Raw genomic sequence first — 22,733 nt, 5'->3', positions numbered from 1 at the left:
CAAAACACAGAGGATTTATTAATAGTCTTTGTAAAATGCTCCTTTTTATTAGGTATTTACTTTAGAAAAAAATAAGTAAATGTAGTGAGCATGGTGCCAGAATTACTTTTAAAATCCAGCGCACTAATAATCCTGCACTAGTTTTTTTTAAAAAGTAGTGAGAGAATTTGGACATAGCCTTAGTTGCAGATTTTTCCAACATTTTCCAGGATTCAGTTTGGTTTCTGGATAAAATCAGTCAAGAAAGCTAAGAAAATATTAAAGTAATACCCGAATTATGTGAATCTCTCCAGCCATAATTTTCCTGTGATCCAGTGCACTGAATAATCACATCAAACGATAAAATGTTATTCAGCACAGACACCCTTTTATTTGGACATTAAAGCAAAGAGAGGACATTATGTTACAACAGATTAAACAAACCATACTTCAGAAGAATGTTTGACAAAGACTGGATGCAATTAATATATTTCCATAATTCAATGTAGAAGAAAACAGAGTGAAAAATCCTCTGAGAACTTTAAAGCATGTCTGAAGGGAGGCTTGTAATCTTCTAATCCTTTGTAATGTTGTAATGGTCTCTCCAAGCTTATCGACCCTAAACTAACTTGCCCAGCAGAGTTCAATCACAGATAAAAATGGACCACAAATAGAAATGAAATCAATGTTACCTGTGCAATTCATCCATCTGCTGCGCTTTCTGATAAAAAAAAAATAAACACCTGAAATCCAAATAACCTGATGCAGCCTTTAAAAAAGACATTATTCTTAAGTGAAATATCCACTCTGAGAACATAAAAAAATCCATAAAAATAATAAATATTCCTGGTCTTGCTAGACCATTGATCCATAAACTTATTGCCTAACCACAGCTGCAGTTGAAGCAGGAGGCGACTGTATCGGCTGCAGGAACTCTGAAGTGAAGACGGCCTCGGCGTACTCCTCCACCACATCCTGGAACTCTGTGGCTACATCATCCAGCACCTCCGACAGGAACTCATCTGCCAAGCTGGGAAACAACAATAAGCATGAAAGATAAGAGACAGCTGATGAGAAAAGTTTCTGAAAGTTTAAGAAAAAACAAGTAATTTAATTTAATCTATAATGCAGGTCACAACCAAGGTTAACTCAAGGCCCCATACAAAAAGCCAGAAACATCCAGAGCTAGATTCATAAATAATCTAGTTCAGTCCAGATGATTTCTTTTATTGTTTTAATAGTATATTTATTGAGTTTATGAAAGTGACCAACAGATTACATCAAAGTGAAATCCCCTGGTGAGCCAACAAACGGTGACAGTGGGGAGGAAAACTTCCAACAACTGGAAGATTAAGAGAAAACATCCAACAGAACCAATCAGTACCGTCAGATGTGATTGGTTGGGATTTGAGAAGATTAGAAAGAGACCAACAAACAAAATACTGGAACATCTGCGATGAGACAAAAGAGATCAGTTGTTAACCAGAACCACAGGAAAAACAGAAAAAAAAGAAACTTAAACTCAATATAACATCTGTTATAAAACGACGTAGTCACCGGTTACAAACTGTGTTATCGGTTTAACGATTCATGGACAGAAAAGAGTGCAGACAAAGAACAGCAACGTCTGTTTTTACCTAAAATCACTTGAAATCATTCAAGTCTTGGAGTTCTGTAAACTAATAGATAAGTAAAGTTGAGTTTCATCAGCATAACAACAGAAATGTATGCTGTGCTGCCTAATATCATGAAATCTTATCAAGAGAAAACAAGATTAGACCAAACACAGAGCCAATGGTACACCATAAATGACATTGCTGTGTTCGGAAACTTCTTCAATTACAGGAACAAAATGGAATCTGACAGGCGACTTAAAGCCATCCCTAAGCATTTCCTGTAAGACCAACCTGTCACAAGAAAAGATAGATGGCTGGTTCCAACTGCAGCAGGTTTATTAGCTCTGCTAAAAGTCTACAAAGCTAAATCCGGGTGAGGCAGGCAGGAGTCGATAACGGGCATGAGTTCATCAGAGGAGAGACGGGGTAGTCAAGATCCAGGCAAGAGTCAGGGCAGGCGGCAGGTAAACAGAGTCAGAAACAGGGTCAGGAAACACAAGATCAGGTCCAAATATTATGCTAGGTAATGAAGGTTTAGTGACACAAGCAATACTTCACACTGAGCTTCACTCAGTGCAGTGTTTAAGTAGACTGTGGTTCATTGAGTGAATGAGAGTCTGGGAGATGAAGTGCATTTAGTACTCTGGAGACGGCCCCCGCCGGTGACCAGAGAGGGAGACAGAACTCAGATTTCTGACACAACCACATGTTCTAGTCACTGTTAAAAATGTTATAATCATTTTTTAAATGTAGCCCTGAGATCTTAAAACAAAACAAAAAAGAAGCTGGAAGTTAAAATTCAGACTTTTGTTTCATTCCAACTAAATTACAACATCATATATGTGCCTTAACCAAATAAGCAATAAGAAATGTGTCTTGTATTATGTGTTTTACATGTATACTGCATCTACTTAGCTATGTCTATTTATGGTAAGTACATTTGTGTAAATCCAGAAAAGTATGGTATATAAAAAATTTATTACTTACGTATATGCCAAAGTGTTATATAAATCCATAACTACATCACACAGAATTCTAAATCTGAAAATTATCATATCTATCATATGAACTAATTTCTTTTAACTGCTTCCGTGGCTCTTGCTCGAAGGTTTTAAGAACATAAATGTAAGAAATGCACAAAATATAAAAGCAAACCAAGCTCTAAAACCACGTGAAACTTGAAAAGAAAATGCAAATTTCGAGCCTGGGGTCATTTTCTGCAAATAGCAGGGGGTGCAATTAGTGCAGATTTTCCCTGACAAATATACTTGCTGAGGCTGAGAGTGGAACCCAGAAAACTTTGCAAGGTCTCCTTCAAAGAAAGACGTGTCATAAAGAAAATGCCTAAAAAAATTCAGAAAAAGATCCTGGTGCAAATATGTGCACAGATATGAGGGCAGGAATGAATGAAAAGGTATCTGAGGAATTTATTATTGTTATTCTTTTATTACAATTCAATGAGATTAAAACTGGATAGAGAATAAGTGTGAAGAAATATCCTTGTGAACTTAGTTTAATTGTTATGAGACATTATTGCTCAGAGTCATTCCAAGCGCATATTTTTAACACCACTCAGAAAGTGGACTTTCATATCTATCTGTAAGTTAATATTGCAGTCAGTTCCTCTCAATTTAAGAATCAGAGCTGTGAAAAGAAGTGCTTCAAGGCTGCCTTCTCAGTTTCAGCAGCGTTCTAAAGTAGATGAGTCTGTTAACAGACGAGTTGATGGAGCCCTGGCGCCAACGCAGCACTCCACTGCTCATTACCTTCTCATCACGTTCTGTGGAAGAACAGCTGAGATGCACGTGAAGACGTAAATGTGCCCTCCATCCCCAAGAAGACTAAAATGATCAGGTGTTTCTCCTTACACTGATAAAGTATTTGCCTTAGAGTGAGAGGAGAACAAAAAATATTCACAAACTTTTGTTCACTGATGTGCCTGTTAGTAATAAAGGCATCACACAGATGCTAAACGGAATATAAAACACACCTCTAGCATTCTTCACAAAAAACTAGAACTGCTTAAAATTCAAAAGAAAAAAGGTTTATCTCCACTCCTACAAAGTGCTGATCTTCTTCTACCATGTTTCCACTGCATGACCACTATTAGGGATTTACAGACAGGAATTCATGCTAAAAAGCTCCTAAGTACGGTAGCCTAATTTCTGCAAAGATCCTTCTCCTGACTCTTCCGACTGCAATAGATTCAGGATTTTATTCCTTAATGATCTAAACGCTGCAAGACAAAAAAACGCTTTTCTGGAAATGTTTGAATTTAAATGGATCCTATTATTTCACATTTTATTTTGTTTCCTAGAGAATTTTCAAAGATATGAATTAATATAAAGACTTTTTTGAAATAAAATTTAAAAAAAACTGAATCATTTTCTGTTTTCTGTTTTTACTGCATCACTGAATGATTGTTGTGTGTTGAACAATTAAGAGAAATAACTAAAAAACAATTATTTTCGTCCTAAGTAGTTTTATAACTTCCATCCATCCATCCATCCATCCATCCATCCATCTATCTTCTTCTGCTCATCCGGGACCCGGTTGCCCTTCTTTGAACCGCCACCTTAACGTGGTGGAGGGATTTGAGTGCTGGAGTGACTTCAGGGCCTATGCTGTCTGGGACTTCTGCCCCTGGTAGGGTCTCCCATGGCAGCCAGACAACGAGCAGTTCAGAAATCCTTTATGAGAAGTACAATCAAAGATTTTGTAATGTTGCCGGGATTGACGTTACTGAGGCCCCACCCTGAAGCCAGGCCTGGGGTTGGGGCTCCCAGGCGAGTGCTTGGTTGCCGGGGCTCCTCTCACGGGCACCGGCCGGGTCCAGCACGCAATAACGACGTGGGATCACTCTCCAGTGGGCCCACCACGAGAGCTGAAAAGGGGTCGGTGCAATGTGGTTTGGGTGGCAGTCGAAGGCGGCCCAATCCTCGGTCATGGAACTTGGCTTTTCGGAGTTTTATAACTTTGGAGTGAAACTCAAATCTGCCACAGTCTCCACTCTACACAGAATGGCTGTAAGACAATCTTCTTGGTTCACAAGTAGCCCCAGTTCAGTTCTTTTGCTTTGCGTTTTTTAGATAACTACCTTTACTGCCAAGACCAAGTTCCTGAAATTTTACTTATGACCCTTAGTGACCTTTCATGAGCTCATCGTATTTCTGTTCCTGATTTTTATAAATGATCAAGGTATTAACCTTTGAGACTATGGTCAAGATAACTTCAGGCAAATCCTGCTTTCTAGCCCATGTGACCATAACTGCTGAGGTCTGATGTCAGCAACAACTTTAGTTATCCTAAATCCAAATTTGTGCCAAGAACAATTTAATTATATTCTTTTATTTTTTCTGTTAAATATCCTAAAATATTACGTTGTCAACATTCACCTGCTTACATACGCACTTGTCTATACACTATTCTTTTGTGCCTATTTATCATTGTTCATGTTCAAATGCTAATTTTATAACAAATACTATAAAGACAGTTGTTGTCCATCTTGTTTTTCACCTATGATTGGTGGGGTTGCTCCAGACCAACGATCCCGCCCACAACTCAGAGGTACATTTCTAATGAACTACAGAAACTTTGCCCTAAAAAACAACTGTTTTTTCCTTTTTATTTTGGCTGAAAATGGCATAATCATAACAAAAAAAAATACTAGAAACGCTATTAAAATAGATCAAAAGATGATCGGAGTGAGTCTTTAAGAAACATCGTAAAGATGTACCATTCATAAGTCTACGTGTAATTCAAGTTTGACACATTTAAACACTTTCAGATGTATTCCCTTACAATGAAAAATCAAGACACGGAAGAGATGGAACAGCTTTACCTTTCTGCAACAGCCCAGGGGTTGAAGCCGCCAGGTGCTTCATGAGCCTTAGAGCGCACAAAGGTGTCGTAGTTGTCCTGGTAGTGGCGGATGCTTCTCAGCATGCTGCTTGGCACTGAGATAACAGTCCCTTTGCTCCTCTCCAGCGGCCTGCGGGTAACGGTGCTGCTCGTGGGTACCTGTTCAGATTGGGATGCCTGGTCTGTCAGGCTGCTCTCAAACAGGAAGTCGTGACTGGAAACATAAGATAAACCCGGTCATTCAGATCTATAGAGGATTCTTCGAAATGTGAGTACACTGCCTCTTTTACTGAGCAGTAAATAAAAATATTACTTACTAAAATGTTTGTGTTCTGTGTGAAACAACTAAAGTTTTTGCTGCAAAACGTATTAGCATATAAAACAAGCAGGGGCTCAGCTGGGCGTAGCAATGGTGTGACGTTCTAATCCTGTCTGCTCAGAAAAATCCGCCTGGCTCTTGCCACTGCACTCTCTGGGCTATACTGAGTCCAAAACAAAGTGCCTTTTTCTTTTGTGCTCTTGGCTTCAGCTGAATTTGTTTCAGTTTTAACCACAAGCGGTTACAAACCACACAGTAGCACCAGCAGCCGTAAATATCAAAGCACCAGGGAGGTCAACTCTTTTTCAAGTTTGAAACGGGAGAATTTCTTTTCACCTTGAGGACAGAAGAAGCACCAATTGAGTATCCTGCAGACTCTGTGCTTACTTTAGAATTAATATACAAACAATGTCATATACTTGTCATAATCACTCAGCAACTGCAGGGCCAAAAGAGGATTTGAAGAATCCAAGAAGATAGACTGGCGGTTATTTTTGTTCACCTCAATTTTGTCCTCCCATTTCTTGATTAAAGATCCAGCCTCTTACAGACCGCTGGCACAAGCAAAAACCTGGCTAAGGATGCTGTCATGAACAATATATTAAAAATGAAAGAAGGCTGGACTGATGAGGAGTAGGATAAAACCAAAATTGGCTCAGACATGAAATGAAGATGACTGTTGTGAGTCTCAGCATGGATGCAGAGAAAAAAAAAACAGGCTGTGACCAGGAAATGTTTAGTCTCTCTTTCATCATGTTGCATTGGGGTCATTGTGAATCAGATGGAAAATGACTGAAGCTATCACAACTGCAAATCTTCCATTTACTGGGAAATGACATACTTGGCCCAAGAAGAAAGCCAGATGAAAGGTTTGTCATGCTGCAGAGTGGGGCTTTCATCTTCTGCATTGATTTCTCTGACCTGGCGATGGAGCCGCAGAGAGCCTGTCGAAATGATCACGATCTCCATTGGCGCTACTCGCTATATATACAGTAAATCTTATCTTCCACTCTGCTGATGAGTTGAAAGGTGGACCCTCTCCCTGCATTGTCCCTCCAACTGATGCTGTTTTGGAAAAAGGAAGTCAAGGGGGAAAGCAACCTTCATCCTGGTGAAGGTTGATTGAAGAGAAAAACACTGGCATCATGTAAACAACTGGGAGCTCCTGTCAAGATGGGATTTGCTCAAAATTCAAAAGATGGAGAGCTGCAGTAAAAAAACAGATCAAAATAGCATCCTGCATGAAGCAAAAATGAACCTACTGTAAATGTGAATGGTGTTTTAATAAAATTCTCTCAGAAACCTCAGTGCATGTGTTATTATTTAACAAATACAATTACAACACATGTTTGAAATATAGAGGAAAGGTTTATTTCCATCATGAAGCTTATGAAGCAACATAAAAATGCCTTTTATGTGTGACAGTACAGGCAGAAAGTTCCCTTCCTCTGTGCACGATACTAGACAGCAAAACATCTCTGAGGGCTGAAAAATGTGGATAATATAAACTAAACCAAGGCTGAAACCACACTCATAATGATCTCTTCACACATTTGCTGCTCTGAATTCCCCAAATTAAACCTACTCTCTGCTACACTGAGCATGGGTCAGGATTAATTTAATCCTACGAAGATGCAAAAGCAAACGGTTTTTAACCCCCAAAAAAATCCTGCTAAATCTTTTTTAAACATTTGTTGTATTCCAAGGTCAGCCTCAAACGAGCCCGAGGTTTGCTGTGAAGAGTCTTTAGTGTCCCTAACCGTGCAAACATATTCTCCCAAACACAGAACAGAGACGTCCTCTTTCGGATCCTCTGTAAGTGTTTATACAACACATACTCCACCGATTACGAAGCCACTGCCAGGAAAACTGTGATCTTCATGGGCTCAACAGTGAAGCTCAATAAGTGTTTACTTTTATCTTCCCAAAAAAGAATAAAAGTGAAAAAAAAATCGACTGTGGTACTCACAGGAAATAGGCGTGTTTTATAGATATGTATCCCTAAATATACGGTTTTTGGGGAAGATTTTAAAAGGATAGCAACTTAGATCTGTGACCTCAATTCTCTATTGTCCCCACACAAAAAACAGAGTATAGATAGAATCAGAGTTTTGGCATTCAAGTACAGAAAAGTCATTATGCCGAACAAAATGATGCTCCGTCTCCACTCACCTTCTGCTTCTCAAATGTCATCCCACACCTTTTCTCTCAGAGCTTTCTCTTTTTGCATGCAAATTGCTCAGTTATGGCAAACAATGCATTTGGGATGTTCTAGCAGCCTTGACTTCTGACCATCAGACAAACCTCAATGAGTTTATCTGCAGGTCAACGTGAGTGATCGCATCTTATTTTAGAAAAGCCCTCTCAATGTTAATCGTGCAAATAGATACATACGGATGGACCAAATGGATAATAAAAGAGTCCAGGAAACGGATGCACAGGTGTATTCTAATCTGTTAGAAGATCCTTCTGCTTGTAATGGCAGTTGGCAGGTTTTACTGTGAACCGGTGGGATCGTTATTGAGGTGGAGGCGGAGCTAATGCACGCCAACAACGTGGAAACGTTTTCCTTTCGCAAATATTACAATTTAAAGCAGGTCAAAGAAATCTTAGCTGTAAAATGTAAGCGGAGACGGTTCGAATGGGATGCTTTGGAAACCCTTTTTACATCTATAAATAAATTGATATCAAACTTAAGATAATTGGTCATGACTTGATTGGAAAAATTAGAAATTAAAAAGTAAGAGAACATACACTTCCATATTTTCAAATCCAGATAGACATGTAAACGAGGGCATTATAACTCTTAATCATAAATAGATATACTTGTACTTATACATACAGTACTCGACACACTGAATCAAATAAATATGAAATTGTACAAAAGAGTTTAAATTATGTCTTGAAAAAGGCGTGGGAAGAAGTGAACTTATATAATGTTATCCACTATTTTGGTTTACTAACTTTTTTTTTACATAGTTATGATAATCCAGTTCATAACTTCCAATTAGAGTTATTTATAATTTTACCAGTCCACGTGCAGATCATATATCAAATAACAAACAATATATAATATTAATTATATAAAATAACAAAGATGAAGTGCGTTTTGACAACAAATATTTGACAAAAAGATATTACATTATTATAAAAGTAATTATACATCAAACAGTTAGATATCAAAATAGTGTGCTTGTGGAGTATTTATTAATTATGATTAGAAATGATTATTGCATTAATTATCAATAATTTAGGGATGCAATGATTCACTGTTACTACAGTTTGGTTCACTTTTAGTCTCGATTTTGAAAAATCCTTTTTTTATATTGCCAATAAAGAAGAAACAATGAAGAAAAACCTTTCAGTTTGCTTGTACTAAGCTTGGTGTTATGTAGTAAAATAATATTAACATAACATTATAATAGAATATTATATATAATATAATAATATTACATTTAGCAAAACATGTTTGATGCTTTTAATGTAAACATATGCAAATGAATGCAACACAGTTAATGTTGCAAAAGTCTCTATAAAAAGGAAATCTTCTAGTACTTCTTAGCGTCTATAGTCATGGTGAAATATCAAAAAAAAATCTAATTTGAAGAAGTCTCAAAGCCACTAAAGTAGCTAAAGGCCAAATTCTTCTAAAAATATGAAAACGGCCATGCAAGGTTAGCCACAAATTAGAATTCAGACTTGATCCATGTCTGGAGCTAAAGATGATTTTATTTCAGGATGTATCTGAGGGGCAATGTCTCTAGATGGAAAACTGAACCCAAGGTACGTTAAAAGTGACAGGCTAACTGCGTCCAACTCAACTTGCCTGTAGTGTCCTGCTGGCTCGTCTGTGTCAACAACTACAAGCTCATCCATTATCTCATCTCTTTCCCTGCAAGTTGCTTACTAATGTAAGCAGCTGAGCAGATGCAGCCCAGGCTCCATCTCTGGAGTCTGCAGCCAGAGTCAGGAATAGACTCTGCCCTGGGTACGGTACCCACCGAGAGACCTTCGTCTCCATTCCACCCTCCTGGTGGAACGGTGCTTCTACACTACAGTACGGGCTTGTACTTACAAGAAAAACATCCAGCACTTGTTTTTGTGGAGTCTCGTGTCTAATTACACCAACAGAGAATACCAGCAGGGATGCTGGTAGAGTAGGATCCAACAAAATGTTCTCAGCTAAAAAAACAGTAGACTGAAAGTGACCCAATGCTAAAATACATAAACTAAATTCAATTTATAAATATAATTGCTGAAATGATTACCGGTAAACATAACTAAATAAATTAGTGAATTAGAATGTATTTTTCAGACTAAATAAGATGGTAGAAAGTTACATAGATCACTAAATAATAATAGGTTCTACCAGTTCTAGTCAAAAAATAAATAAATAAATAAAAGGACCTAGAAAACAACAACATACCCAACATCCAAGGGTTTCTCGAGGACAATGTCAGCTGCAGAAGTCTGCTTTAACACTGGCCTTGTGAATCTAATTGGCTGTGGAGAGGCTGGCCTGGAGCCCGGGACCCGGCGCTGGGATCCTGGGAAAAACAGGCATTAAGGAGGAGAGCAGGGGGGAAATGTTAATGCATAAAAGCAAGAAGATGAGCGAGGGACAGCAAGATGGACAGATGGAAAGAAGAGCGTAAGATGGACAGATGGAAAGAAGAGCGTATAGCGTCAATGACAGACATTCACCTTCGTGTCTGTTTGTATCACTACCTCCATCTACAGGACACACTGCAGAAAGAGTTTCAGGGCTTTGCTTTTAGACCAGAGGATCCTTCTGAACTAATTTACCTTCTCGGTTCCAGTAAAGAGGGTCTGAGTAGGTGATAGAAGCGAATCGTCTTCTCACTTCCTCCTCATCTCTCTGCTCACACAAAAAACAAAGACCTGTTTTCATCCATTCAAAACCATTAACAGACCAAATATAACCATAATCAGACTGTAGATGATGCCAAGTAAATGTGATATCTATAATAATTAAATATTCTATGTAATTCCAGTTTCCAGTTCAAGCATTAAAAGAGCAGCAAACTTTTTATCAGTAACTTATTGGCTGATTTTGCCTCCACCCCCAAATACCTAAATGCAGCTTATTTTCATTAATCACTTATTAATTAACACTGGATTAGATGAGGAAGTTACATTTTAAACTACAATTCATGACAGTGAAATGGAAAATCACGAAAGCTGTAGTCTTCATTTTACATAAGGAAGCAGCAGACACATGAGCCGCCACAACAGCTGACTATAAATACCTGTATCTCCTCCATACGAAGCAACATGCTCTCCAGGGTGGAGGCTGGCAGCCCACACAGGGCCAGGCCCTCAAACCGTCTGTCTGCCTCAGCTGCCCGTGCTGCCGTGTCCTCCGAAAGATCCTCCAGGAGCGCCTCGCTGAGCCGTTCAGCACCGCCCGCCGCCTGAGCAGGACAATGTGTCTTCAAGAGTAACCCCAAGTCATGCCCTCAAAGAAGGCCCAAAAAATAAATAAATAAATCTACAGGCAAGTAAACATGTGGTGACAGCAAACATCTTTAGACCTTCTCTGAAAATCTATATTTATTATGGTCCAGAACTATGAAGTCATTAGTACGAAATTCTTACTAAATGAAAAGTTTCAAAAGCAACAAACTTTAATTTGTTGCAGCGAGCTAACTGAATCCTAAAGATGCATTGATCTGGTTTATTTTCTCTTCTATCTGCTTTAGCAAAGTAACAATGTCAATTGTGATGTGTCTTTACCTTTTAAGATGGGATACAACGCAACAAAAATCAAAGAGCTATTGATTTTGCTGAAGTAGATGTAATATTGAAAAAGGCTCATGTAAGTACTGTTTGGTGAGGGAAAATGTGTTGAAGATCCTCCATCGTGGTTCTCACCTGAGGACCCTTTACAAGAGGCCGGGTCCTCTCTTTGCTCGTCTTCTCTTTGTCAGATGTTTGAGCTGAGATGACTTCAGACCTTTAACCAAAACACACAGATAAAAAAACACACAATTGAACTGCTTCAATTGAATTTACAGTTTCTAAATGGTAATATGGTACACTGTTTAAAAACGGTAAAATGGTAACTGGCATATACTGCATCCTGCCATAAGACCTCCTACCCAAGACCTAACCCAACCCAACCAAACCATTCAGGACCAACTGGCAGCACCCAAAGCACAAGCAGGCTTCAAAAATGTCAACCATCAGCCAACACTAGAACCTGAGGCGGTAGAAGGACAGGCCTGGAGGTAAGTGTGGCCCCTGGCAAAAAGGGGCTCAAGCCTGCAACTCTTAATATACAAAGGCATGATGGGAAGTAGAAGAGCAAATGTTTTAATTTGAGTTAACACAGACGAGCTCAGCTTATCATGTTTTGCTTGATGGATTTCGGGAGAAAGAGAATGATTTTTAATCTGAGCGTGTGCAAAAAAAATGACAATATAAGTACGAACACACTAAAGTGGTTACAGAGCTTTACAGCTGTGAAGAGAACTCACTTCACCGCGGCCTGATTCTGTCCAGACATCTCTCTGAATCAGCACTTCCACCAGATCAAAAAATAATAATAAATACTAAGAACCATACCAACAGCATGACACAGGGGGCTGCAAAGGCATGTCTGCAATATTTCGGATTTACTGTCAAATCAAATTCTAGAGAGGCTGAAGAAAGGAGAACGGAAAAAATTTTTGTTCAATTAATAACCTGATAACATTATTTTATTGGTAGCAACAAAAGTATTGTTTCACCAGATTATCTTTTTGCATTTCATTTTTTTTTTCTTGAGAAATTGAAATCTAACCAGGACAAACTGACCTCCACAAAGCCTCCATGAAGGTTATTGTGTCATAAACACGAACACTGAAGTGAAACTGCACGAGATGCTCTTATTGATGAGCTCGGCTGTTTAGTAGATTACTTTAATCGAATGATTCATCAGGTCATAAATCATTCGGTTCTCATCAGGTTCAAAGAGATTAACAGAGATTTTAAAGAATTAAATAATAATTTAAAAGTGTGCTGCAAAAAAAAAAGTAACTACACCCTGAAAATGTTATAAAAATGAGGAGATAAGACAATGTGTGATGCTACTAATCAAATTATATTGACAAATTGATAATCAGCAAGTGACAGTCACAAAAAAGCCACATTTTAAGGTTTTTTTTCTTTTATCTGTAGCTCTTGTATGCTAAAATGGTGCCAAGGAGGACAAACATGAGCATTTTTAGGAGCAATTGTTGCTTCCATCAGTCTACAAAAGTTTATGGGTGCATTTCCATATAATTGGAGTCCAGGATTCTATAAAGAGAAAAATATACACGTTTGACAGTTTGTGTTATCTTGCCCGTAGCTGTTGGCTAAGTTAGAGATGAGCTCAAGGTCAGAGCGTGCAGTAACAGATACATATCTGCCTTTACATGACTTATTTATTGTGTTAATTATAAGGACAACAGAATATAAAAATTAAGAAGAAACAAGATTAGGAAATACTTGTCTGGAAGTTTTCCATTGAAAAGAAAACATAATTACTCCTGATTTAAATATAATGACTAGTATTTCTTATTTGAAGCTGTGTTTTTGTTTCACATAAACATTTTTATGGAGCTTGTATTTTTTAAATCTATCTCACTGGTCAAAATCTCTTGTCCATGAATTCAAAAGTGATTCCGGTTTGTTTTAATGTTGATAAAAATGTCATTTTTGTTGTGAGTGTATTTTTTTTTTATAACTACTGCTAACTTCTACAATGTGACCTTCAACTTACCCTTCAGACCTCAGATGTATACCAATTAGAGTAATTATATCAGTGACATACCTTAACCTCTGGATGCGTTCAGCCTCTTCTATAGTGAAATGATTCAGCTCCTTCTGTCTCTGCACAGTCAACTTATCCAGCCAAGCTTTCCTGTACCAAGCCAGCAATCATACCATTAAGCAAAACTCAAGCCTGATTAAGCTTTTCACATGAATAACTTATAATCCTTGTCTCTAAAAATCAGACAGTTAGTCACTGATTAATAGGAAAGCACAACCGTAGCAATTAAGATTTGATTAAACAGAGCCATGTGTGCAACGCTCAATCAATGAGGCTCATTGCACCGAAAGCAGGCCAACTGTTAACAACTTTTAGAAAAAAAAAGACCTCAATCTAGCGCGGATCTGGATTCATTTATTGGAAAGAATTAACTATGAACAGAGTGTTGCCTGTGGGGTCGAACAAGTGGGGTCTGACATAAGCGTGAGAAATGACTCAGAGTGTGGAGAAGGAAAGAGTAGAGAAAGCAGGGCAATAAATAACAATGGAGTTCATTTGGCATTGAGCTTTTTTTAACAGAACAGAAAAAAACTGCATTGTTTAATGGTAACATGTTTAAAAAGCAGAATTAAAGTACCAGATTTTGATATAAAAATATGAAAAAAAAAACAAAAGCAATGATAAACCCACCTTAATGCTTCGTTCTGGGCTTCTTTTGCCTTAGTTGGGCTCAGAGTCAGCTCTGTGTCCAATCCACCCCCCACCTGCTGCTTTGGGGGGCTCAGTGGGGGCTTCACTGGAGAGAAGAGGCAGCGAGGCTCTGATATCCCTCTCTGAGGAGATCTGCTGAAATGACAGCAAAGTGAATACATTATAAAACACAACCACAGAGAAAAGCAAAACCAAGAAGGCTAAAGATATGAAAAACTTCAGAACTCACACCTTAGGAGTTGACATTCACTTCATTTTCTATAAAGATCATTGAATTTGAAACTTTCTTTTTCAAACTGTAGCACAGGATCTTCAGTTAAAGAAGCACTCTAATGAAAACTGTTTTTAACATGTTCTTGTTGCATTTTTGATCATTTTTGTTCATCATGATGGAGGACATTAATGTTAGCTTGGGTTGTGGGAGGCTATGAGCTAGCGGGAGAGAGTGTAAACAAAAAGATCATGGGAAATGAGCGGAGGCTTACTCCTGTAGCATTTTGCCTAAAAACACTTTTACAATGGATCAATAGATGATTAAAGTTGGACTATAAGATGAATAACCTAAAGTAGACTTTTGTTTTTACAAGAACTGCAAATGTCTACATAATACTCATACACTATTTTATGGTTTACTACTGAAAAAACAAGAAAGTGTTAGTATTATGCAGTTATTTGGACCCTAAATGTGGCACTACTAAAAATAAACAGCCCTTTGTAAACACAGCAAAACACTAAAAGTAAAAAATTAGAAACAGATTATGTCCTCTTTAAAGCATACATGTTTTTAAGAATTCCCTTTTTTATAATGTATTTTATATTTTACCAAAAAAAATATGATGATAAAAAGGAAATGCATTATTTGGGCTTTAAAGGGAAGAATAGTAAGGGCGATAAATGCACAATTTGAAACACTTGACTGACATGTTTTGTGACCTTTTTTTGGGCTGTTGTATAAAGGTGTCAGAGATAAAATTTCATCTGACCTAAAAACTAACCCTAAGGCACATTTATGTTAAGTGCTCTCTTAACAAAAAGAAACTTACAAGTGTAAGCGTTATTGGTTGAATGCTGTAAAGCATTCAACCCTTTGTTTTTTCCTCTTATGCTATCTTCCGCCGTTTTTCGGCACTTAACTCCATCTACAATTTTTAAGCTATTTTAACCATTCAACTTTTAAAATGTTTAGCTCTTCCAGCTTATTCCTGCCATGACTTTTGGTGTTTCAAATCCTTCAACTTTTTAAGATATTCCAGGTTTTCTTCGAATTTTTGCCCTATTTAAATACATTGGGAAGTTGTGGTACAAGAGGCTGCCAGTTCAAGACCCCGTTCGGACACCTCAAAAATTTTTCAACTATTCAACTATTAAAATTTTCATCTCTTTCAACTTATTCCAGCTTTGACTTTGAAATCCTTCAACTTTTCAAGATATTCCCGGATTTTACAGGATTTTACAAGATTTTGCTCCATTAAAATACATAGAGAATCCTTGAAACCTTTGTTTCTTTCAACCATTGTAACTTCAACATGCCTTTAGCTAGAAACACCGTTCAAACATTAAACTGCTTATTATGGGATGGCAACACCAACTACGGTTTTGCGGCCATTTTGTGCCTAAATGTGAGGCGATTTTAAACTTCAGTTTTTACCTATTTTAACCATTTTACTGTTGCAATGTTAAGGTCTTTCAGCTTAATCCTTTCAGCTATTACTTTTGGTCTTTCAAATCCTTGAACCTTTCAAGATCTTCCAGGATTTTCCAAGATTTTTGCTCCATTTAAATACATTGAGAATCCTCGAAAACCTTTGGTTCTTTCAACCATTGTATCTTCAACATGCCTTTAGCTACAGACACCGCTCAAACATTAAATTGATCACAAGGCTTTGGACTATAAAATACGTTTATAAATCATTATGGGATGTCGACACAACCTACTGTTTGGTGGCCATTTCATGACAAAATCTGAAGCAAATATTGCAATAAACTTCATGCCTGGAACTGAACATATTGAAATTCACTGGATCTGGACATATATGGAATGTGGGCGTGGTTAGCAAACAAACTTCGTTGCTAAAGACGTCCAAAGGTTTACTTTTTCCGTTTTGTCTGAAACTGACGTCGATTTGTTCGTCATCCCCAGGCGACCCAAACATAAATTGGTTGCTATGGAGATAAAATCAATAGAAAAGCCACCATTTTGAAAAAAGTTGTTTTTCTAATTTATAACATGTAGCTTTTACCAATATGATTCTCTCAAACAATGTGTTTTTTTGAGTCAGTTGATGATGTTGATGCTAGCACTTTTAGCCATTTTAGCATCATCTTCAAATTTTCAACAGGACATCCATTTTTTCAACAATTACAGCTTTCATGCTTAACTCCGTCTACAAATTTTGACCTGTTTTGGTCATTCTACTTTTACAATGTTCACCTTTGACTTTTGGTCCTTTAACTTTTCAAAATATTCCAGGATTTTCCAGGACAGTTCAGCCATTTTTTCAACTATTTCAGCTTTCATGCTTAACTCCTTCTACAATGTTTGACCCATTTTAGACATTCTACTTTTACAATGTTCAGCTTTTTCATCATATTTCTGCTTTCATTCAGCAATACAGCATTCAACCCTGCATTTTCTTCTGGAAATGCAGCTCCTTCTAGTTTTAACTGCATTTAAATTTTTCTCCAGTACAATGAAACCTTAAATCATTTGCAGTAGATGTCAGAGCCTAAACTTACCCCACCATCTGTTTACATCTCATCTCTGAAGCTAACTTAACAACTACTCTCCTCCTCCTCATCTGACCAGCCTCTGGTCCTTCATCCAAGAGCAGAACTTTAGTTATGTAAGGAAATTAATCATCTATTTGTCAGAGGGCTGTGTTATTTTTTTTTCAAAGCAAATGTGTCATTGGAAAAGAGATAACAAACCCACCGCTGTGGAGGTGGAGAGTGGGGGGATGTTGGAATCCAGGGCACTGAGTGTTGCTTTTCAGGGAGCTGGTTCACTCGGAGCCGAGAGGAAACCGTGGGCTGCTGGAAGCCTGCGCCTGGAATCTGAATATACAAATGAATATAACTTACATTGAGTCTGTTTACATGGACTTCATGTTGTGTAATCTGACCACTGCGAATCAATTTAACAGTAGTTTTAACCAAATGCTCTGTGGTTTTACTGTAAAATAACACCATTTTAGTTTTGATTATTTAATATTAAACATCCAGAGTCTTAATTACATGAGACTTTCTCTTTTCTGGACGCTGCTCTTTGCTGGAGGCAGCGTTTTTCTTAACTCGTCCCTGAAGCTTCTTTAGCTCCCTCTGCTGGGCGACGAGGCGCAGGCCAACGTGGAGAGCATCTCTCCTCCTGACAGGCTGGTGAGAAGTGGGAGAAGTTCTTCTGGAAGTGTGAGGTCCCATTCTCCTTTCTCCTGTCACAGTGGAAGAAGTTCAACTTTGAGTTAGGCTTGCTCAAACTACAATGGTTTTACTAAATACTACAAAAATAAGTCAGCAATAACAGATTTACAACAAACCTTCTTTATCTATCTATCTATCTATCTATCTATCTATCTATCTATCTATCTATCTATCTATCTATCTATCTATCTATCTATCTATCTATCTATCTATCTATCTATAAAAGCAGAAGTTGGCTGCAAAACAAATAGAATATAAGATTTTGAATATCAGGTTCAAGGTGGAGAGATTTCAATAATGGGTGTCAGCGGGTGCTAACTGCTCATAAGATTAAACAGCAGGAGACAAAAGGCCTGAGTCATGAATTTGATTTCTACTTCTTTCACCTATTGACGGCCGAGAGCAGCTGGTTAAGCACAGCAGGAGACCCTCACTCAAAAGCCTTGAGGTAACTTCCGAAAACACAAGAGACTAGTTAAACATAATCCCTTTGCGGTTTTAAGGCTCCGAAAGCAACTCGCCTAAAACCATAGAGGGACTCATAGACACCTCAAAAGAAGGCAAAGCCATTATTTAACCAAGTGTACTAAACAAATCATAGTATTATTAGTTCAACAACCATGAAACCCTTTCAGAAAAGGTGGGTAATGGTCTAATAATTCATTTTTTTACCCATAAAAAGAAAAACCAAGTTTATAGTGCTCACCATGGAAACCTCTTTTGGGCTTTAAGGGAGGTCTTCCAGCAGCTGACATGCTGGGACCCTTGGGTGCAGGGGAGGGTGACATGCTGCGATGAGGTAGCTTCCTATGTGGAGAGTATGCATGGTTCTGCCTCTTTTCATGCAAATGTTGTTTGCTGAGGACAGAGTCCAAAGTCTGCAAAGAATTTAAAGATGGTTCAGTGATTAGGGATAACATTTGAAAAAAAAAAAAACACAATTAAATACCACTACCTAATTAGACAAAATCCTCACAAAGGTAAATCATTTTTTACAACAAATAAATAGAAAATATTTGCCATAAAACGCCCTGGCAGATGTGATTTCACGACTGCTGTGCCTCATTCAATTAAAGGACTTTGCAAATGCTTGCATTAACTTTTGCTTTTTCTTTCTGAAGGTTTTATTTACATCATATTTTATTTCAAGTGACAGGAAGTAGTTGAAAATGGTCAATGGATTTCAAAGTAGTAGATAATTTTTTCTAGACATATTCTAGAAAAATCATTGTCTAAACCAGGGATGGGACAGCTTTTTTGACTCGCTGGGGTTCTAAAATTTAACAGAAGGGCTGGACTAGGAGCAGATACGTGGAGTGTTTTGGTAAGAAAGAAAAAGAAAGAAGGGCAAAGACATGCTTTAATTCTGATTTAAAATTGATATATACTTTTTAAAAGTAAGCATTTTGGAGATTTTATTTTGAAACTGTGGCTTTTGCTCTCATTTTAGTGCCAATTGCAACAATTTGTTAATTCCCTCAAAATGCAAACTTAGAGAAATGCTGCATTCAGAAAAACAACTCATCTTCCAAAACTAGATGAAAGCAAAATAACTTTCTGCACCTAAGCAAGGGTTCATCAAATTGTAGTGCACTATCTATGGGGAAACACCAGCATTACAGTAGATAAATATGATTTATTCCGGGCCATAGTTTTCCTTATTACTAAAATAAGTCTCTTCAGACGTGGACCAGCTTTAAGTTTGATCTTGAAGCCATAGACTGCACAACACAATTGAAGTCAGGAAATTATTCATTCTATGGACACAAGAGACTTTTTGTCAAAACCTTTATACACTTTTAGGAGTATATTCATGCCATAAGGTCCTAAAAATTATAGAACAAAGTCAGAATAAGAAAAAAAAATAGTTTTCCCCACAAGCCAACTTACAGGATTGTAATTTATGCTTCTGACCTCTAGTTTCTGCAGAATGTCTAGAGCAATTCCAGGCACAGCTGAATCCTGGTCCACTTCGACTTTTGCTGAGCACAAAGACAGCTGGCGAAGCAGCTGCCCGAGTTCTTTGCAGTGAGGGGGCACCTTGCTATGAGACACATCTGAGAGCTGGTGGCTAATAACCTGTAAGGCTCTGAGAGCTCCACGGTGAGCAGCTGCAAGCTTGTTTATGGCGATGGCCTGAAAGCAGAGGAGACTGGCAGTTTATTTGACAGCTTTTTTGATCCGTTCACTCTGGACTGTGATTGTAAAAAGAAAAACAGAAATTACAACATAAAAAAAACATCCCAGTAAAAGTTCATATATAAAAAGACACCATAAAATTTTGTTATATTAAACAAAAAAGTATTGATAGGGAACATAAACATCCATGTCATACTTTTACCCCGATAAAACCGAAAACACCAAATTGCTGTCTGATCTTTATTTTCATCAATAAATCATAGATGGCTCTTAGCTGCAATAACTGATGAAGACCTGCCTTTTTAGTGTCCCATGTTTTGTCTGCTCTTAAATTTTCAATATCTCGTCGTATCTCTTTTACCTGCAAAACAGTTTGACAGAAAACAGTTAAATATGGGGCTGCTGCTAAACTTGGCAGGTAAACAGCAGATGTAGCCTTGATAAATGTCAGTAAACCAGTAGCATGTGATTAAATAATCAATACTTGTTGCTGAAGGACATAAATGACTTGTGCTGAGCGGGCCGCCTGCTTCTGTCTTCGCATTTCCAACTTGGTTTGCTCCTCAGGTTCAAACGGTTCCTCCACGTTCTCCTCTGGTGTTGCAAACAACACACAATCATCACTTTTAGAATTGTATCCATTTAGATTTAAAAATAAAAAACATAAAGAAAATTTGGACCCAAAGACAATCAATCCGTTCATTTAGATATTTGATCAGATTAACTTGTATGTGACAGTAGAATGGACAATAACAGGATTTTTTTTCCTTTTACCTCTGTTAGCCAATTCTTCTACTTTCTGTATGTACACTTCCAGTTCGTTTTGGAGTTTCTGGATCTCTTGGCTTAGAGGTGTCCGTTTGTCTCCTTTTTTTTGGCCTAAGCCAGAGTCTCTGGTTGGAGGGGACTGGCCAGCACGAGGCAAAGACGAAGCCGGGTATTTCTGTGAAATGTGCTGCTTGGTACCCGGTCGAGCTACCTTCTCTTTTGGACTTGAGACTTTTAACTTTGTTTTGCTTGGACTGGCTGCTAGTTCCTATTGAGATATACACAAAAAAAAAAACATTTAGTGCTTCCATGGACAAACCAGCAGTTCCTTGGTCGAGAGAAAATCCCACCAAACTATTCCAGATAACCAGTTGTTTTTTTATTAATTAATCACAAGTTTTGAACTAGCTGTATGTTTACCTCAAGTAGCTCCACATCACTTGTTTCAAAGTAGGAGATCTCTTGCAGAGGTTTGAATCCAATGTTAGCATGTGACTCAAAGCGCCTTCGTCTCAGATCTTTTTTGGCCAACTTCACAGCCGCCTGAAGCCTCTCCTCAGAGAGCGCTGTGAAGCCGAGGGAGCTTCTGCTGCTTCTCCCATTCTCAGCCTCCTCTGTCCGCGGCAGAAGTTTTTCAATCACAATTGGAGCTGGAGGGCCGACTCTGGTAGCACGGTTGATCGCACTCGCTGGGATGGCTTCATTAAACAAAAGCTGTGAACAAGAAGTCAAAATATAATCCCCCTAAAACAGCTTCTAATACTTTGAAAAAAACATTTTAAAAAATCACCGACATAAGCCACAGACATATAACATGAATGGATTTGCCACCATTTTTCTTCTTATTGTTACTTTGACTGGTGGTTACAGCAGAGGAAGAGCTCAATTATATATTAGAGTCAATAAATACTATAGTCATGGTATAGTCAATTGTTCCGATTGTATTCTGGTACATTTAATTTTTGATAAGGATACATATATAAAATAGATCCCTGGCAATGGCAAGCTTTTGGTTTACGGTTATGTGTTTGTCAGTAAATGGTCTGAGTGTTTTCAAATATATTTTCAAAGTTTTAAAGAAGTACTTGTTCCTATGAGATCCATTGGTGCATGTTAAAAATGTCAAGTACAATGTGATTTTACATTTCTATACAAGAAATAAAAATAAAATCTAAACTTTGTGTTATCGTAGACACCTAAATATAAATATAGATATATTAGAAAATACTGGCTTTTGGCCACAGGCACAGGGAAAAATATTGGTATAGGACAGAAAACATGATATTGGCCCATCTCTAACAAATATCCCATATTAGACTGCAAAGGACATTCAAGACTGTACATTCATATCTCTCTCTCTCTCTCTCTCTCTCTCTCTCTCTCTCTCTCTCTCTCTCTCTCTCTCTCTCTCTCTTTAACATTATTGGATACCATATACTTTTCTGGTTAGTAATATATGTGCACTTGTTTTTATTTTATTTTGTAAATACAAATCCTGGGTTCCCAAAGAATGCAGTGAACAGTCAAACAAATATTTCTTCCTTTACCTTATTCGTCGTTCTGATGATGGCAGGATCTCCAACGTTTACGTTGAGGTTAACGGCAACCCAGGCTCTATTTAGATTGTCCTGTCCAAGGGAATTAACAGGTCCGGCCTGCACGTGCTGTGTGGTCATTTTAGGGTAAACATCCTCGAATCCAGACAAAACATAAAACTATTCTTGACTAGTGGTGGTAATGCGTTAGCTAGCATCAAGGGTAACCTCGTCTCTAGGTTGATTTAGCAAACGGTATCTTTACCCCAAACTCCTCCGTTATGTCGTGTCGTCTCCGGTTAATATATTGTGTTCTAATATATGAATATACTGTTTATAGGCGGAATTAAATATAGTTTAGAAGGGAAGCTGTACATGTTTACTGAAGCTTAGTTTAAAACGGCGCCATGACAACAAAAGACGGAAGTAATTTTTTTTACGTACGGGTCGGCAAAGACGACAAAAAGCTTGATTTTGATCAAACACAATTAAGATTTTTCTTTTCCAATTAAGGTCCTTTATACAATTTTATTGAAAATGTTAGTCTAAAAAATTAAATTATATACATTTTGTGTCAAGAAGAGGTAAATTCTAACAAAAAGTTTAAAGTGGGATGTGCGGACACTTTA

The 22,733-nt window shown here is 37.7% G+C and overlaps 1 protein-coding gene across 7 annotated transcripts; it reads right to left on the bottom strand.

The window, feature by feature from the left end:
- Nucleotides 1-345: 345 nt before the first annotated feature.
- kiaa0753 (KIAA0753 ortholog) lies at nt 346-22,636 on the bottom strand. Of its 7 annotated transcripts, none has more exons than XM_011482397.3 (17): nt 22,117-22,636; nt 20,990-21,283; nt 20,576-20,837; nt 20,286-20,395; nt 20,100-20,162; nt 19,553-19,798; nt 18,369-18,540; nt 17,480-17,673; nt 17,178-17,299; nt 14,225-14,380; nt 13,595-13,684; nt 11,671-11,752; nt 11,046-11,228; nt 10,582-10,654; nt 10,202-10,322; nt 5,437-5,670; nt 346-1,009 (listed from the first exon to the last, which is right to left on the bottom strand). In XM_011482397.3, exons 1-17 carry the CDS (start codon nt 22,243-22,245, stop codon nt 856-858), a joined length of 2,685 nt encoding a protein of 894 aa, XP_011480699.1. In that variant the 5' UTR covers nt 22,246-22,636; the 3' UTR covers nt 346-855. The 7 variants fall into 7 exon arrangements, 6 of the variants coding, with proteins under 6 accessions (XP_011480699.1, XP_011480701.1, XP_020563837.1 ...); XM_011482399.3 differs by having other exon boundaries at nt 11,046-11,210; XM_020708178.2 differs by having other exon boundaries at nt 14,225-14,377.
- Nucleotides 22,637-22,733: the final 97 nt, after the last annotated feature.

This window comes from Oryzias latipes, chromosome 13 (genome assembly GCF_002234675.1).
Source record: "Oryzias latipes chromosome 13, ASM223467v1".
Lineage (NCBI taxonomy): Eukaryota > Metazoa > Chordata > Actinopteri > Beloniformes > Adrianichthyidae > Oryzias > Oryzias latipes.
Note: the sequence above shows the minus strand (reverse complement) of the source record. Positions and strands in the feature narration are given on the sequence as shown.

What these genes read in the sequence shown, in the direction of transcription:
- kiaa0753 (XM_011482397.3), bottom strand. Translation starts at nt 22,245, where the DNA reads ATGACCACACAGCACGTGCAGGCCGGACCTGTTAATTCCCTTGGACAG. An exon ending in CAGAAAAGAGAAAGTCTCAT is followed by an intron (nt 17,300 to 17,479) that starts GTAATTAAGACT and finishes TTGTATATTCAG; the next exon opens with ATTCCAGGCGCAGGCTTCCA. An exon ending in CACTCTCCACCTCCACAGCG is followed by an intron (nt 14,381 to 17,177) that starts GTGGGTTTGTTA and finishes CTGTCATTTCAG; the next exon opens with CAGATCTCCTCAGAGAGGGA.